The sequence below is a fragment of the Harmonia axyridis genome, chromosome 3 (genome assembly GCF_914767665.1).
Source record: "Harmonia axyridis chromosome 3, icHarAxyr1.1, whole genome shotgun sequence".
In the NCBI taxonomy this organism is placed as follows: Eukaryota; Metazoa; Arthropoda; class Insecta; order Coleoptera; family Coccinellidae; genus Harmonia; species Harmonia axyridis.
The window spans coordinates 1,691,402-1,706,402 of NC_059503.1; the positions used below are offsets into that span (position 1 = coordinate 1,691,402).

At 36.3% G+C, this 15,001-nt stretch overlaps 1 protein-coding gene across 1 annotated transcript in view; it reads right to left on the minus strand.

Moving 5' to 3' along the window:
• Window positions 1–4,118: 4,118 nt before the first annotated feature.
• The window catches only part of LOC123676330 (homeobox protein B-H1-like), a 44,599-nt gene continuing 33,716 nt past the window's right edge, over window positions 4,119–15,001 (minus strand). Inside the window, exon 3 of the mRNA XM_045612178.1 lies at window positions 4,119–5,013. Coding sequence (XP_045468134.1) covers window positions 4,572–5,013 — 442 coding nt within the window. The 3' untranslated portion in view covers window positions 4,119–4,571. The remainder of the gene's footprint in view (window positions 5,014–15,001) is intronic.

Below are 15,001 nucleotides of genomic sequence, written 5' to 3' on the forward strand. Positions count from 1 at the left end.
TGACTGTTTGGTGCGCTTTATGGGCTGGTGGAATCATTGGTCCGTACTTTTTCAAAAACGATGATGGCCAGAACGTAACAGTCAATGGTGATCGGTATAGAGCCATGATTACTAATTTTTTCATTCCTGAATTGAACAACCATGATGTCCAGGAGCTGTGGTTCCAACAAGACGGCGCAACATGTCACACAGCTCGTGCCACAATCGATTTATTGAAAGACACGTTTGGTGAGCGCCTAATTTCACGTTTTGGACCTGCGAATTGGCCTCCAAGATCTTTTGATTTAACACCGCTAGACTACTTTCTGTGGGGCTATGTGAAGTCATTGGTCTATGCGGATAAGCCACAAACCCTTGACCATTTGGAATACAACATGCGCCGTGTTATTGCCGATATAGGGCTACAAATGTTGGAAAAAGTCATCGAAAATTGGACGTCCAGATTGGACTACATCCGAGCCAGCCGTGGCGGTCATATGCCAGAAATCATAATTAAAATGTTATGCCACAAGATTATGTTGCGGATAAATAAAATTCACGTCAATCGAATAATCCATCGTTGTTTTATTGCAATTTAAAGTTCTATAGCTCTTAAAAAACACCTTTTATCTTGCCTCATCGAGAGATAACAGCCCAGGAAAAATGATCAATTTTTTTTCGCAAATATGTGCAAGTGTTTTTCATGAATAGTTATTGTAGATGTAACAGACTATTTCTCCCGAAATTCAACTAAATTTGATATGGCACGAAATCGTAGAGGAAAACAAATCAGATCAATTAATCAAGAATTAATTCAAACAAGAGACAGATATTGATTTACCATGAAAAAATTCCAAATGAACTTCATGAACCGACATCTAAATCACATTTTCTTCATTTCAACTGCAACGTCTGTTATGAACTGAAAGAAGGCTTCTGGTCAGTCATAGAAGTTAATAAGCCCGAAGCTCCACATGTGTTTGATTGATGACAAAGTGCGTGATGATTTGAACACAAATACTAATTAGTGTGAAAGTAATATAATACAGCCGGTTTACCGATTGTGCTCTTGCGTGTGAAAGATTTGCTGCCATGTACTTATCAGGTAGCCGGTTGAAAATTAACACTAATCAGATTTCGCATAGACGGGTTTTAGTCAGCTATAAATGCTGCCATATAATGGGTTTATATCTGATTACATCAAGAGGTGGCATGCTACGCACCATACGTTATAACTCAGGCTGAAAAATCGATTATTTTTTCATTGTGTGTTTGCATCTCAAGGACCTCAAATAAATAAACGAAACTCATCTCACAAGAGAACAATTCGAAAATTGAAATCTGGATACTTGCTCTGAGATTCAAAAGCTTCCCTTTTCATTAACATCACTGAAATGTTGAAAAAATCATTTTATAAGAGCCCTTTATAGTTATAGTATATCCAAAGTCACTTGAACTAGTCCATAAAAACGCTTGGCCATAGATGTCCTTTTGAAGTAGATACCGCGGTCCGCCAATTTCCTGGGTTTATTTGAGAATATTGTTAGGCAATAAATTCATTGGCCCCAAAGGAATTTCTGGAAACATGGACAACCCTTGTATAATCGAAATATTCAGCTTCCTCCATGTGACTTGGGATATACTATACATATACTTACAAATTTTCAAAAAGATCATGGTTTCAGTGAGACAGCCAATTCTGTAAAGGTAACTAATCAAGTTTTCTATTCAGTGACATTTTTCGAATTGTATACTTGAATATCCAAAGATCTAAACTGAAGTGAAATTATATCATCTCTGATCGATAGCTTTATGCAACCCTAATATAAAGGGTGTTTTTTTAGAGCTATAGAACTTAAAATTGCAATGAAACAACGATGGATTATTCGATTGACATGAATTTTATTTATCCGCAAGATAATCTTGTGGCATTACATTTTAAATATTATTTCTGGCATATGACAGCCACGGCTGGCTCGGATGTAGTCCAATCTGGACGTTCAATTTTCGATTACCTTTTCCAACATTTGTGGCCGTATATCGGCAATTACACGGCGAATGTTGTCTTCCAAATGGTCAAGGGTTTGTGGCTTATCCGCATAGACTAATGACTTTACATAGCCTCACAGAAAGTAGTCTAGTAGTGTTAAATCACAAGATCTTGGAGGCCAATTCACATGTCCAAAACGTGAAATTAGGCGGTCACCAAACGTGTCTTTCAATAAATCGATTGTGGCACGAGCTGTGTGACATGTTGCGCCGTCTTGTTGGAACCACAGCTCCTGGACATCATGGTTGTTCAATTCAGGAATGAAAAAGTTAGTAATCATGGCTCTATACCGATCACCATTGACTGTAACGTTATGGCCATCATCGTTTTTGAAGAAGTACGGACCAATGATTCCACCAGCCCATAAAGCGCACCAAACAGTCAGTTTTTCTGGATGTAACGGTGTTTCGACATACACTTGATGAGGATTAGCTTCACTCCAAATGCGGCAGTTTTGTTTGTTGACGTAGCCATTCAACCAGAAGTGCGCTTCATCGCTAAACAAAATAAAATGGACGTAGTGCGCGAAACGTATTCCGCACAGAACCATTATTTTCGAAATGAAATTGCACTATTTGAAAGCGTTGTTCAGGCGTGAGTATATTCCTGATGAATTGCCAAACCAAACTGAGAATATATCGTTTAACAGCTGTTAAATCGGTCGCCATCTCGAACAGTAATGCCAACTTAAAGTTATATACCTCGAAAAAAAAACACCCTATAGTATAGAAACTAAATTTTTTCTAAATCTTATTCAAGATCTTTTTCATATAAGCCTGTGTTATCGACATCCATTGAAATCGTTTATTTGACGTTCAGGTTCAGTAAGGAATCAACTTCACAGTCTTCTACCCACGACAAGATTTATAGTAATCATAAGAAAATCCAGTGGCACTTAACAAGAAAGCACAGATGGATTGAACACCAACGTGAAGTGTCGGTGGCTTCTAGGAGTCCATGAAAAGAAGAAAGAACGTCAACTTATCTCTCGATTAAAGCCAGTAGAGCTACGCATGAATGCCCAATAAGCAACTTAGAAGCCTGGTCAAGATTTCCTTCTTGTGTAATTATCACGAGAGGAGCTTTATACATCGATAATGAAGGCTTATTATTTACCGACCTTACAGATGACTCAGAGATATTTTACAGGATCGGACCGTCCAGGTAAACACAACTCCCAAAATATTGGGAGGAAAACTATACATCTATTGAAAATATTGTTTTGTAGTAGATATTTTATGTTTTTTTTTTCACCAAAATACATGGATATAGTTTTGATTTTACCAAATCTATCGAGAAGAGCTGTGACCTCATATTTGATTCATTATCCATGATGATACCTATGGAATATCCTAATCCATCTTAATTTCCATTTCTATTTTCCATTTTTATTTTGAAGTATAAAAAAAGATCTTTTTATTGACATGAGCTTCCAAAAAAAAATTTGTAAACTAAATGAACAAAATTTAGTGAAAATATTAGCTAAATAATATATTTATTATGTTAGTTTTGAAAGCCAATGACTAGAGCGTCAAAATTGAAATTATTCATGAAATTAGGAAGTTTAAAACTTGTGAAATAGCATATTCGCAAAGTGTATCGAAATTTTCAATACGACTATTATTGATATTGAAATAATACATGTATAAGAATACCAAATTTGAAGTGTTTGCGATCAACTACTTCCATAAAAAGTGTATCAGATTATGAGCTTTTTTCTCCAAAAAAAAAATTTCAAGATGAGTAGAACTAAATATTGAGTTCATGTATAATTCTACAAAATATTTCGTGGTTTTCAAAAATATACATAATTCATACTTACCTGAAAGTAAAGGCTTCAATATACATATTCTCAAATCCAGCCCTGTTCATTTCCAATAGTTTGACTCGTTTCGAAGATTAAATTATGAGAATTTAATAATCACTTACCTCGATTCGAAGAGATCTTATATGCCGCCATATCTTGTTATGTTCTTAGTGCCAATTAATAAAGCAAGAACTTTTGTATATCAATTTCCTTCTCCTCTTTCACAAGCTATATACGCTGTCGTAATGTGAATGGTTTAGTGGGTAGATTGAAAAGCATTAGTCAAGAATAAAAACTTAAATGTCCTTTATTTTATCAACTAATATTAACATGTATAAAGCTCACCGAGCCACGAGTAAGTATATTGCACAAAACAATGCATTGTCTTACCCTTTAAAAGAAACATTTACATCTCTCAAAGACATCCATAATATAATACTACAGATGATCTCAACAGTCACTTGATGTGTATATTACATAAAGCTGCTCTTTTCACTAAGTACCAAATCGTCCATCAGGATAACTATATCTATACGACACTTACAAGCGCAATAAATTAACAAATTTAGCTATAATACACGGTATATCACAATATGTACTAAGTATCCGGACTTAGACTACATAGTGGAAGCATCTTCAGCTGTTGCTGTTGTGACTCCAGTCAGCTTCTAAATCTGTACATTTTTATCTAGGAGGCTTCCACCATGCAGTCTTAAAGTACAACTTAAGGTCTTTTTACACGTGGATGGTGTCTTCGTCATCAGAGGGCGATCTCCTCCCGTTGGTACCTGGTGATCCAGGATCTAAAGGGGTGTCAGGACTCGGCGACCTCGGGGATGGTCCATCTGAAGTCGGGTTGCTATAGTAGCTGGATAGGGTGCTCAAGGAGCTACTGGCTGCTAAGGAACCAAGATGGGCGCTTGGTCCAGGCATTCCCAGCCCCATCGTGGGCGGGTAGAGTCGGTATGGCAATGGTTTTTGCAACGTTGCAGCCGCTGCAGCTGCAGCTTGTCTGTAGTAGAGGTCGGCAGCGCTTGGAGGGGCGGTTGGTCCAGCAGTTTGTGGAGGGTACCAGCATCCGTAGGCTGGAGCACCGTATAGCCTCTGGAAGGCTGCGTAGTTGCCAGCTTCAGCTAGGAGTTCAAGGCCTACTGCTGTCTGTCGTTTCCACTTTGTTCTGGAAAGAAAAAATATTTTAGGAAAAAGGTTTCATTGTAGATTTTTTCTGTTCACTGTTTATATTAAAGAATTAACTTAATATCGATTTATTCGATTGGTTCGATCATAAAATCATTTGAAAGAAAATATCAACATGCTTTCGAGGTTCTACACTGCGCAAAAAAATTAACGCACATTCTGAAAATCTCAATTTTAATGAAAGTTAACTCTACATTGGCTTTATAACTTATTTTTTATGTTCTCTCGGGAAGGTTTTGAACGAAACAAGACACATTAAATGGAAGGAAAATTCAGGATTTCACCGAATCTTATGTGAAAGAAGAGGAATAATAATAACTTTCAAAATACTGGAATGATGATAAGTGATTCAATACTTGGTATTTCCATCCCTTGCGTTAATTACAGCTCGGCAACGACGGTTCATACTCAAAATGAGTGATCTTAAAATGTTCTGATCTAATCCTTCCCAGATTTCTCTGAGTTGGATTCCTAAGTTATTAAGAGTAGCTGGATGATTTTCTGAACTTCTCAGCCTTCTATTGAGGTTGTCCCGAACCTGCTCAATCGGATTGAGATCTGGATCTGGTCTTCGGACATTCATACCTGTCTCCCTGAATCGCTGCAAAATTCTGGACACACTTGTATGAGAAACTCCAAACCTTTCCGCAATTCTTGTATATGTCCACCCTTCTTCTCGCAAAACTACCGCTTGGGCACATTCCTCTTGGGTCAAATTGCGTGTTTCGCGTTGCATAGCGATCGAGTGTAGAAAATAAAACGAAAGAAAAACTATTGATCACTAGAATTGATCGAGAACAACTGATTTCAGAATGGAGCCAATACATTGAAAATCTAAAAATCTCATCTTTTTTATTCCTGCTGGGAAAAAACATCTGTATTGAAGAAAAACGTTGAAAGTGGATAACATATGCATGCATAATTCTGATAAAAATAATTATCATTGAGAACACCTTCAGTTGTTGAATGAATTTGAGATTTCCATAATGTGCGTTAATTTTTTTGCGCAGTGTAAAAGGAGAAATGCTTACGTTTTAAAAGTTGATAGACAAAATAATGGAGAATAAATCATAGAAATAGAATATAAAAGCCGTTGATCATTTTCTATTGATAGTTGTGGCAACAAACGGAGCGAATATCCTTTATTCTTCTGACATTTAAACAGTTTCACTTTCTACCGGTCAATCAAAGAAAAAACTCGAATCACAAAAGAGATTTTCTACCATTATATCTGCCAATTATCAGATACCCATCCTTTGTGTTACAGAAACCAAAAGTGATATTAATGCGAGAGACACTCAAAACTTTCGCATGGTCCATAATGACGAAACAGGATCATTCAAAAGGTGATGATCTGAATTAATGGAGGAATCGATTCCGACTTGTGTGTGTGTGAGAAGAAAGTTATATAAATGTCAAGAGGTATAATTGGACACGTATCCCCGCATATCAAATGGATGAATATAGATGACAATGAGAACCTCCATGTCTAATAATTAATTGCAAACAACCGCAGGGTCAACCAACCGTCTCAATCGTTGAAAAAGGAAAATATCGAGATCCATTCAGCAGCATGCAGGGCAATCCGAGATGGAATTCAAGCATGAGTGAGTCGTGAAAATCATTAAAGTCGAGTTTTGATTTATGAGATCGTATTTGGAAGTATAATTTATTTCGAGTGGGTTGCGCAAAAGGGTGGGTTCGGGGTGCAACCGCTACAAAGTGGTTGTTAATTGTGGTAGCGTGCTGATACCCTCCAAGACTACTGTGCATGCGCATCGCCAAAATCGTTTGATGAGAATTGAGCTTTTGTTTTTGCTATTTCGTCTTTATTTTTTGAAGGAATGGCCTCAAACTATAAGGTTCGACTCGATGAAGACGAATCCGTTCTCAAATTCAATTCTCTCGTCCGTAAACACGATAACTTTCTAACAGAAAAACCGTTCTGCAAATTTAGCTGTTCAAAATTATGTTTTCAGATTTGTTTCAAAAGTGCTTATTCGATCGAGATAAAAATTTGCATTTGCATGAAGAATGACAGTTTTGATGCTCGTACGAAATTTAATGACGATCGCGTCATTAGAAACAGACAAAAATCAAGAAGAATTAGTAATTTTTTTAGAACCACAAAACTGACGAAGTTGAGATTCTGAAATATCAGTTTTAAGCTCTATGCGAAATTTCGATCCACTTTCATTTTGCAAGTGAATTTAAAACAACAATTTTACACTTTGTTCAAAATTTCATGTTAACCGCGTCAGGATCTAAGACACATGAGACATCTTATAGATTTGTCGCCTAACCTATTGCGGGTTTTTGTAACTGTAAGAGCAGCTCTGTGAAATTGTCTTTCAACAGAAAGGAGCTGAACATGCTGGCGTTGATTAAAATTATTGGGCATTTTGGCCAAGTTTGGAAAGATATTTCTGAAACTACCAAAATCTACCAATAGATTTTATAGAAATATGAGAAAACTACTAATAAAGTCACACTGGCGAATGCTTCATTTTCTCGGCTCTCGAGGAAACCCCTTATTTAGTCTAAGCGCACACAAGATTGCAGAAATATATACCGTGCGACGCGTACATATCAAGCTCAAGTAATATCAAGTAGCTTGATATGAAGTCAAGCAATAAATATTTAAACTCAAGTCAAATCAAGCTGAAGTATGTAATTTTTCACGAGCTTGATTTTCTAGTCAAGTAGTTGGTTAAAATGTCAAGCTACTTGGCTTGATGAATCATTAATTAAAACACATTTATAATATTCCTACTTCTGTGTCTCCTGAAGCCATTCAAATCTAACGTTCTAAAAAAGGGGTTTTCAGTTAGAGGTAGAGAATGTCAAATGTGTAAATAATTCTCGCTTATTATACACCTAGATATCTGAGCAATGGATCCTTTTTTCTGGCAACCGGCACCGTAGACTCTTCTAGGAAATCACCAATTATATGTAAATTATGACATCACGATAAATTCCGAATTTAATCAGGACATGTACCGACAATAAGACACGAGTCACAGGCTGTCATTAAAAACCATTTAAGACGTATCATTCGTGTCTAGTGTTCGGATGATCAACGAACCACTTATTAGCGTTCATTCGTATTTATACTATTCATAGTAGGACTTTCAATTCGAACCATTATTTTTTTCGACGTCCACACATTTACATAATTATATTCGTTTCGCTTTTATGGTCAATGCCAAAATCATTTTTGGCCGTAATTGCTGTTTATCCAGTTGTAGGAGTCTGAGATTCGGCAATGTGAAGGCTGGGATGCAGGCTTTTGTAACTCCAAAACCATTCGTCCCAATACCTCACGATTTAGAATCATCATTATATAGTTTTTCGAACAAAATCCGTTCATCCGGCAACTCTATCAGTGTGTTTTTATCCTTACACTCATCCCTGTGTTACGCCCATGTCTGCCGGCTTGTCGGAATTGATTTTCTAATCTTTTGTTTTTCGATCTCGATGACTAGCGAAATGGCAGATCAATTTGAGCTGTGGGAAAAGATCTAACGCTCTGTTTTTCCACCTATTCGCCCATAAAAGAACCAGCCAATAATCTCCGAGTTGAAAGTAAAAACCCGAATCATCTCATGTTGGAAAATAAATAGATTCTTGACGTCGTATGCTTCGGCAATCGAAGGCAACAAAAGCTTGATCTCATGCCTGCTTAAACGCTATTGGATACATTGGTTATGGTACTTCTTACCACGTCTCACAAAGTAAATAACTTACAGGAGTCTTTAGGACGGCGATTGTTTTTGTCTAAGGCGGCGTCCACTGTGTAAATATTTTCGATTAAAATACAAATATTACCGCTCGAGCGCCTTCGGTAAAAAATGAGACCATTACAGTCTTTCATGGCGGCTTTTTGGTCGATCCAAGAGGTCCATTCTGGACGATGAACAGTTTTTTCGGTATATTATTTTCAATGATGGAACTTTGAAATAATTTGTGGGCAATTCTTAACACCTATGGAAATTTACTTAATGATGGTTGATGTGGAAGAATTTCAAAATTAAGCTACGATTATTGAATTCAAGCCACAAAAAAGTTTCATGAATGTAGATTATCAGATGTTATAAATGGTTTTCCAATGGTAGGTTTCATTTTGAATAGCCCACTATCTGGGCAACCTTCACTTTTGAAACTGTTATGTTTTGACATTTGACGAATAAAAACTACGCTCACTATGAATGGAACGATACATGCTTTAGCAACAAATCGAAATCGTTAAAATCCACTACAAAAATACCAAAATTAAACCTCATATTGAAAGACCCTATAGATACGAAAAAATTACGAAGAATGAAAAAAATTTAAAATCATCAAAGACTCTTTTGGAAATTCCTCAAACTGCCAGTGATATAGGTACAGCAAAAAAATGTTGGTGGAAAAATGGGACCCAGTTCCAGAAAAAAAAATCATATAAAATCCTTGAAGCGTATTATTTTGGCTAAATTTCAGGTGATCCTGACAAATTCAGATGCTATGACGAAAAAAACTTCGGGAACTAAACAGCCAGTATAGCAAGATATTAAATTAAGGATGATGGTATTATACTCCGATTTCAACAGCGTTGGAACATCCAACACACAAAGGTGCAGCCTCCAAAAGAAATCGCCAAAGTTTCACCTGAACCATTTACACCATCTCCTCTCAATCCGGTATACCAACATAATGGCAGCAATAACAATTAACGATGCTTTTAACGTCATTAGCGCTAAATTGGATGATGTTTTTTTCAACGCATCGCTCGTCGATGTAATTTAGAGTTCATTAAGTTGAAAGATTCCAGTACAAAAGTGTGAAATATTTGTCTTGTTCAATTTGGTTGATGGGAGATGAGATATATAGAATGAAAATTTCACATTTGAAGTGTACAGGCTGTGTCAGGATACCTTTTGTGCGAAATCTCAGGTGGAATAATTCAGACAACTTCTGTTCTTCCAGTTTATATAATTTATTGTGATTTTTAAGGTCGAATCTGAACGGAGTATTTTTACGAGGACACTCTGTAGGATATTTAGCATCTGAATGGCAGCGCGTGGGTGCCCAATGATGCTGCAAGGAGGTAAAAGATGCCTATTACTACCACTTCTGATACAGACATACATACTGAATACATTAAAAACCGACTACAAGAATGTGTAGGAAAATACATAAAGATAACATTGTAGTGGATACGTCATTACACAACGAAGATGCATTAAAGAGAGGAATAGGTATATGTTCGAATGAATTTTTGATAGGTACTCCGCAAATTTCAATCACTTGAACATTTTCAAGAATTATCAATTGAAAACTTTATTTCCGTGCAATTTCTGTATTGTTTCATTCGATTATGAGGTACCGAGTATTCCAAAACGTGAATTAAAATATTTTCATCATGATTACAATCTGACAAATCCGATAGTCCGTGCACAGCCTTATCCGGCTGGTGGACGAACAGCTCTGTCAGTGATTTTAATTGGCGATGCAAATATTGGGTTTCTCTAGATGCCATGTCTTCAGTACGCGGAATGAAATGTATCTTCATTATAGTGCTCCAAATATAGCCATCCGTAAGATTGGTACTGAAGGAACATATAATTATTTTAATTCAGTTCAATTTCCTTGATTAGTGACTGGACGCACATGGATTGATCCTGTATAACTGGTAGATGGGAATGGAATTGACAAATCGCGGTATTAGCTATATAGACGAGATATGCCAAATCAATTTCATCAGAAATAAAATGGAATGATTTCAGAGAGTTTATTTTCGAAGCGAGCTACTTCATGACTTATTATCCCTGTTATTAACCTCTGAAAATTGAGGTTTTCAGAGGATAATCGAAAAAGGATAGTAAATACAACAAAATATGCTAGTTATTATGACATTTACTTATCACAATCGAACGGAACTAGAGCCATATATAAGCAATGCAAAATTAGAGTCCAAATTGGTAACTTGATGGCAAAAACTTCCAATTTGGTTTGTCGATCTAGACATTCCACAAATGATATGCAACCGTATTTTGCATAAAGACATATAGGTCTTAAGGCTTTTGAAGTTCAGTTAGCATATGAACCCAAGCCAGTCGATCACCAGCAACGTAATTGGGTCCTTGAAATGCATCAAAATGATCAGGATTTTCATCGAGAAATCATCTTCAGTGAAAAGGCCTATTTTTACCTAGGATGCTACATTAATAAGCAGAATTGTTGCATTTGGGGCTCGAAAAATACAAGAATGATTGTTGAGGAGCCTCTCCACCCTCAAAATGTCACTGTTTGGTGCGATTTTTGGACTGGTGGTGAGATTCTACCTTATTTATTTGAAAATGATGCTGGTGCAACTAGATCCTGAGATTGAACACCTTTAGACTTTTTTCTTTAGGGTCAGGAGAAAGAAAGATAAAGTGTCTAGAATCTACAATTCACAGGTTAGACATTCTTAATGGATCACAAAACGATCAGAAATGAATGTTTCGATGACCCAAATTGTATAACAAATTCCATTCTGCTAATTCAACGGCAGCGTCGTAATTTTTTATACCCACGAGTACCAATTTGTCGAAAGTGTGCGCTAGTTCCAGAACGTGTATGGACAAGAAACCGTTTTAGCAAGGCACTGGCCACTAAACATCGATTACACGTGAAACAGGAGGTAATTAGAATATAAAAAAAAATATCCGTTATAGGCGGACAGTCACAAAAGAAGCGATGTGGAACCCCATTGGAAGTGGTTTTAGGCATTCCAAAGTACATTAGTGACAGTAAAAACCTGCAAATGCTCTAATGCGGTTATAATACATGTGTATGTGGTAATATGACATGAAATTACACACATTAAAATATATTAGCGTATTGTCGTTATTCCTAAAGGGTCGTTCCCATTTATTACACTTCACTACGTCTCTTAGGCCCATTGTGAACCGCAGGTATGGCGTGTAGTAATTTGTCAACTACCCAGAGATTTATTATGTGAATTTGCGATCGACTTCAATGACTGAGAGAGGACAGAAGTGCTCTAGTTTTTGTTGCTGAGATACCCTCTTAATGGATTCTTGTTTTCTCCGATCATTTCAACTGGTTCTGCATCGTATCGTTTTTCATTTAGGCAAAGGTGAACGCTAATATATACAGGGTGGGAATGTCACCAGCAACGACAGGAATTAATTGAACTTGAACCATCAATGAAGCGAGTAACTTTGTAGTCGAATGCAATATTGGCATCCCTCTTCTCATTTGAAATACATATGAAATAAGTTGAGTGATTAATTGAAAATTTCCTCCTGGTAGTACAAAATAGGGTTTCACGGCTTGGCTTGATTTTCAAGCTCAGTATTTATTTATCAAGTACTTGAATCATATCAAGCTCCTTGATTTTTAGCAGTTTTATTGTGTTTTGTCTCATCACACTTTCATTTATTAAACTTATTTCATAAAAAAACCGAAAATATATATCATAACTGTAAGAGCAGCTCTAGAAAATTGTCTTTCAACAGGAGCTGAAGATGCTGGCGTTGATAAAAAATCCTTGGTCATTTTGGCCAAGTTTGGAATGTTATTTCTGAAACTACCAAAATCTACCAACAGATTTCATAGAAATGTGAGAAAACTACTAATAAAGTCACACTGGCGAAAGATTCAGTCTCTCGGCGCTCGAGGGATCTCCTTATTTGGTATAAGCGCGCACGAGATTGCAGATATGCGTGCATATCAAGTTCAAGTAATATTAAGTAGCTTGATATCAAGTCAAGCAATAAATAACTAATATCAAGTCAAGTCAAGCTTAGGTATGTTATTATTCACGAGCTCGACTTTCAAGTCAAGTAGTTGGTTAAAATGTCAAGCTATACCTGGCTTGATGAATTCCTAGTACAAAATATGACAGAAAATCAACAGAAAAAGGTTGCCAACGAAATTTCTCTTTTCCCTTTTTTTTTTATTTTTTATAAGTATATTGATGAAGTCCAAATTTCGTGGTTAGGTTAGATGGCAAAAGTAGTTGTATTTTCTTTATCCCTGAATTTCCTATCGCGATAGTATTTGTGTTATTTGGTTCTCAGAATCCATTTTCGAATAGCTTTTACGTTTTGTCAAAGTTTATCACAAATAGTCAAACTTATAATGCCGTTGAAACAACTGACGATGTTTAACGCCTCGTATGAAGTTCAGAGTCATTTTTCCCATCAATATAAGCTGTCTCCGTTTGCGGAACGAATTGACAGACCCCAAAAACAATCAATCTGTCCGATTTTCGGGTGATTTCTGGAATAACCACCAGGCCAGACTGTCTAGATGCTGACGCCACCATGAAATCATCGTAACTAATTCAAAAATCAAATAATGATGCAGCAAAACTACAGTCCGATTTTTCAACGTCCCAAACAGGGTTTTAATAACCTCAAATCAATACCGGCCGTGCAGAGAGGGATAGAGAGAGAGAGCTTAATATCCCCGAAAGTGCTGCTTCATCCTCCTAAAGTGTGTCGGAAGTTCCAAATTGGTTGTTTTTAAAAATCGCCCGAAATTAAAATCCGTCATTTGGCTAATTGATGCTTTTGCGGTGTGTTCAGACCACGTCGGCTTCGTGGAGGTAGAAAAAAGGAATTCGGACCTGGATCTCTCTCTATCTTATTAAAAGTCGATCACCCAGCCAGGACCTACCCTGTTTTCGGAAATATGTAGATTCTGAGGAAATGCTAGTCTGTGATTTGGGTCAGATTGAAGGTCGATTGAGATTTCGTTAATGATACGTTGGCATCTTCAGAGTTTTCTGGAAGGACGTTTTTTGTATGCTTCTAGGAAGTATCCGTGATATCTGTGATGTTTCGTGCAAAATTTGCATGTTTCCAGTTGGCGGAAATCGTCAGAATTTTATGGCGATATGATATACCGCCATTTCGAAGAGTTATACCATTTGAATTTCTGTTCTCTTAAAAATTGGAAAAAAAATATATGAAAAGAATCTTCATGCAAAAATTCCGGTGAAAATAGTAAGTTTTTCTGATCTGAATCACAGAATATTTCTTGAGAACGAACCCGCTGTTCTATTTTTTCAATGTGTAAATTCTCCTCAGCCAAGGATATTAAATCCTAGACGTGAAATTAAAGAAAAAAACATTCCGTTTAACAACTATGCGTTATAGTGTCGAGAGACATTTCAGGAATGCTGTATGTAGACACGCTATATAATATTCTAATATGCAAATTAATGAAGATAATGATATATTTCTTAAACGTGTATCTAGTGCAACCTGTTGTAATGACAGCTCTTGATACTATCGGTCAATGTAAATAGATCCTAGAACATTTATAGTTAACAATTACCATGAAATCACATGGTTCAGTATTGAGACAGGTATTTCTGATGTCGCCACTATAAAAGGTTTTGAAAATAATAATACCTCGGTAATATACTGGGTAAATGTTCGATTATTCCAAATTATAACTGAGGAAACCAAACGAAAAAAAATTGATAGACATCGGAGCAAATTGGAATAGTTATTTATAATACAAGTGCAGAAGCCATTGATATTCTTCTACGAGTGCAAAATTCAAAAACGAGCCACGAAGTGGCGAGTTTTTGAATGAACGAGTGGTAGAATGAGCCTTCTGTAAGAGTATTATACATTATTTTCTCTAATTAATTGGATTTTTATTGAAATCAATGAAATATTTCCATAAATATCATTTAGTGATTTTTGCATTGAAAGATGTTGGTTGGCAGAACTGATTTCTTTAAGGGAAATAATGAACGATGAATTGACAAATAAAGCCGTGGCGGAAAGTTCGGAGTACCAACATATAATAATAAAATATAACCATGAAAACTGTGCGTTTCTGATATATTCTCGCACGATTTTGTTCTACAAGATGTGGAAGAATGAACGGAATAACCACAGAATTAGAGAAATATATATAAAGTATCGAGAGTGGTACCAAACCATATTTTATCGATAGAA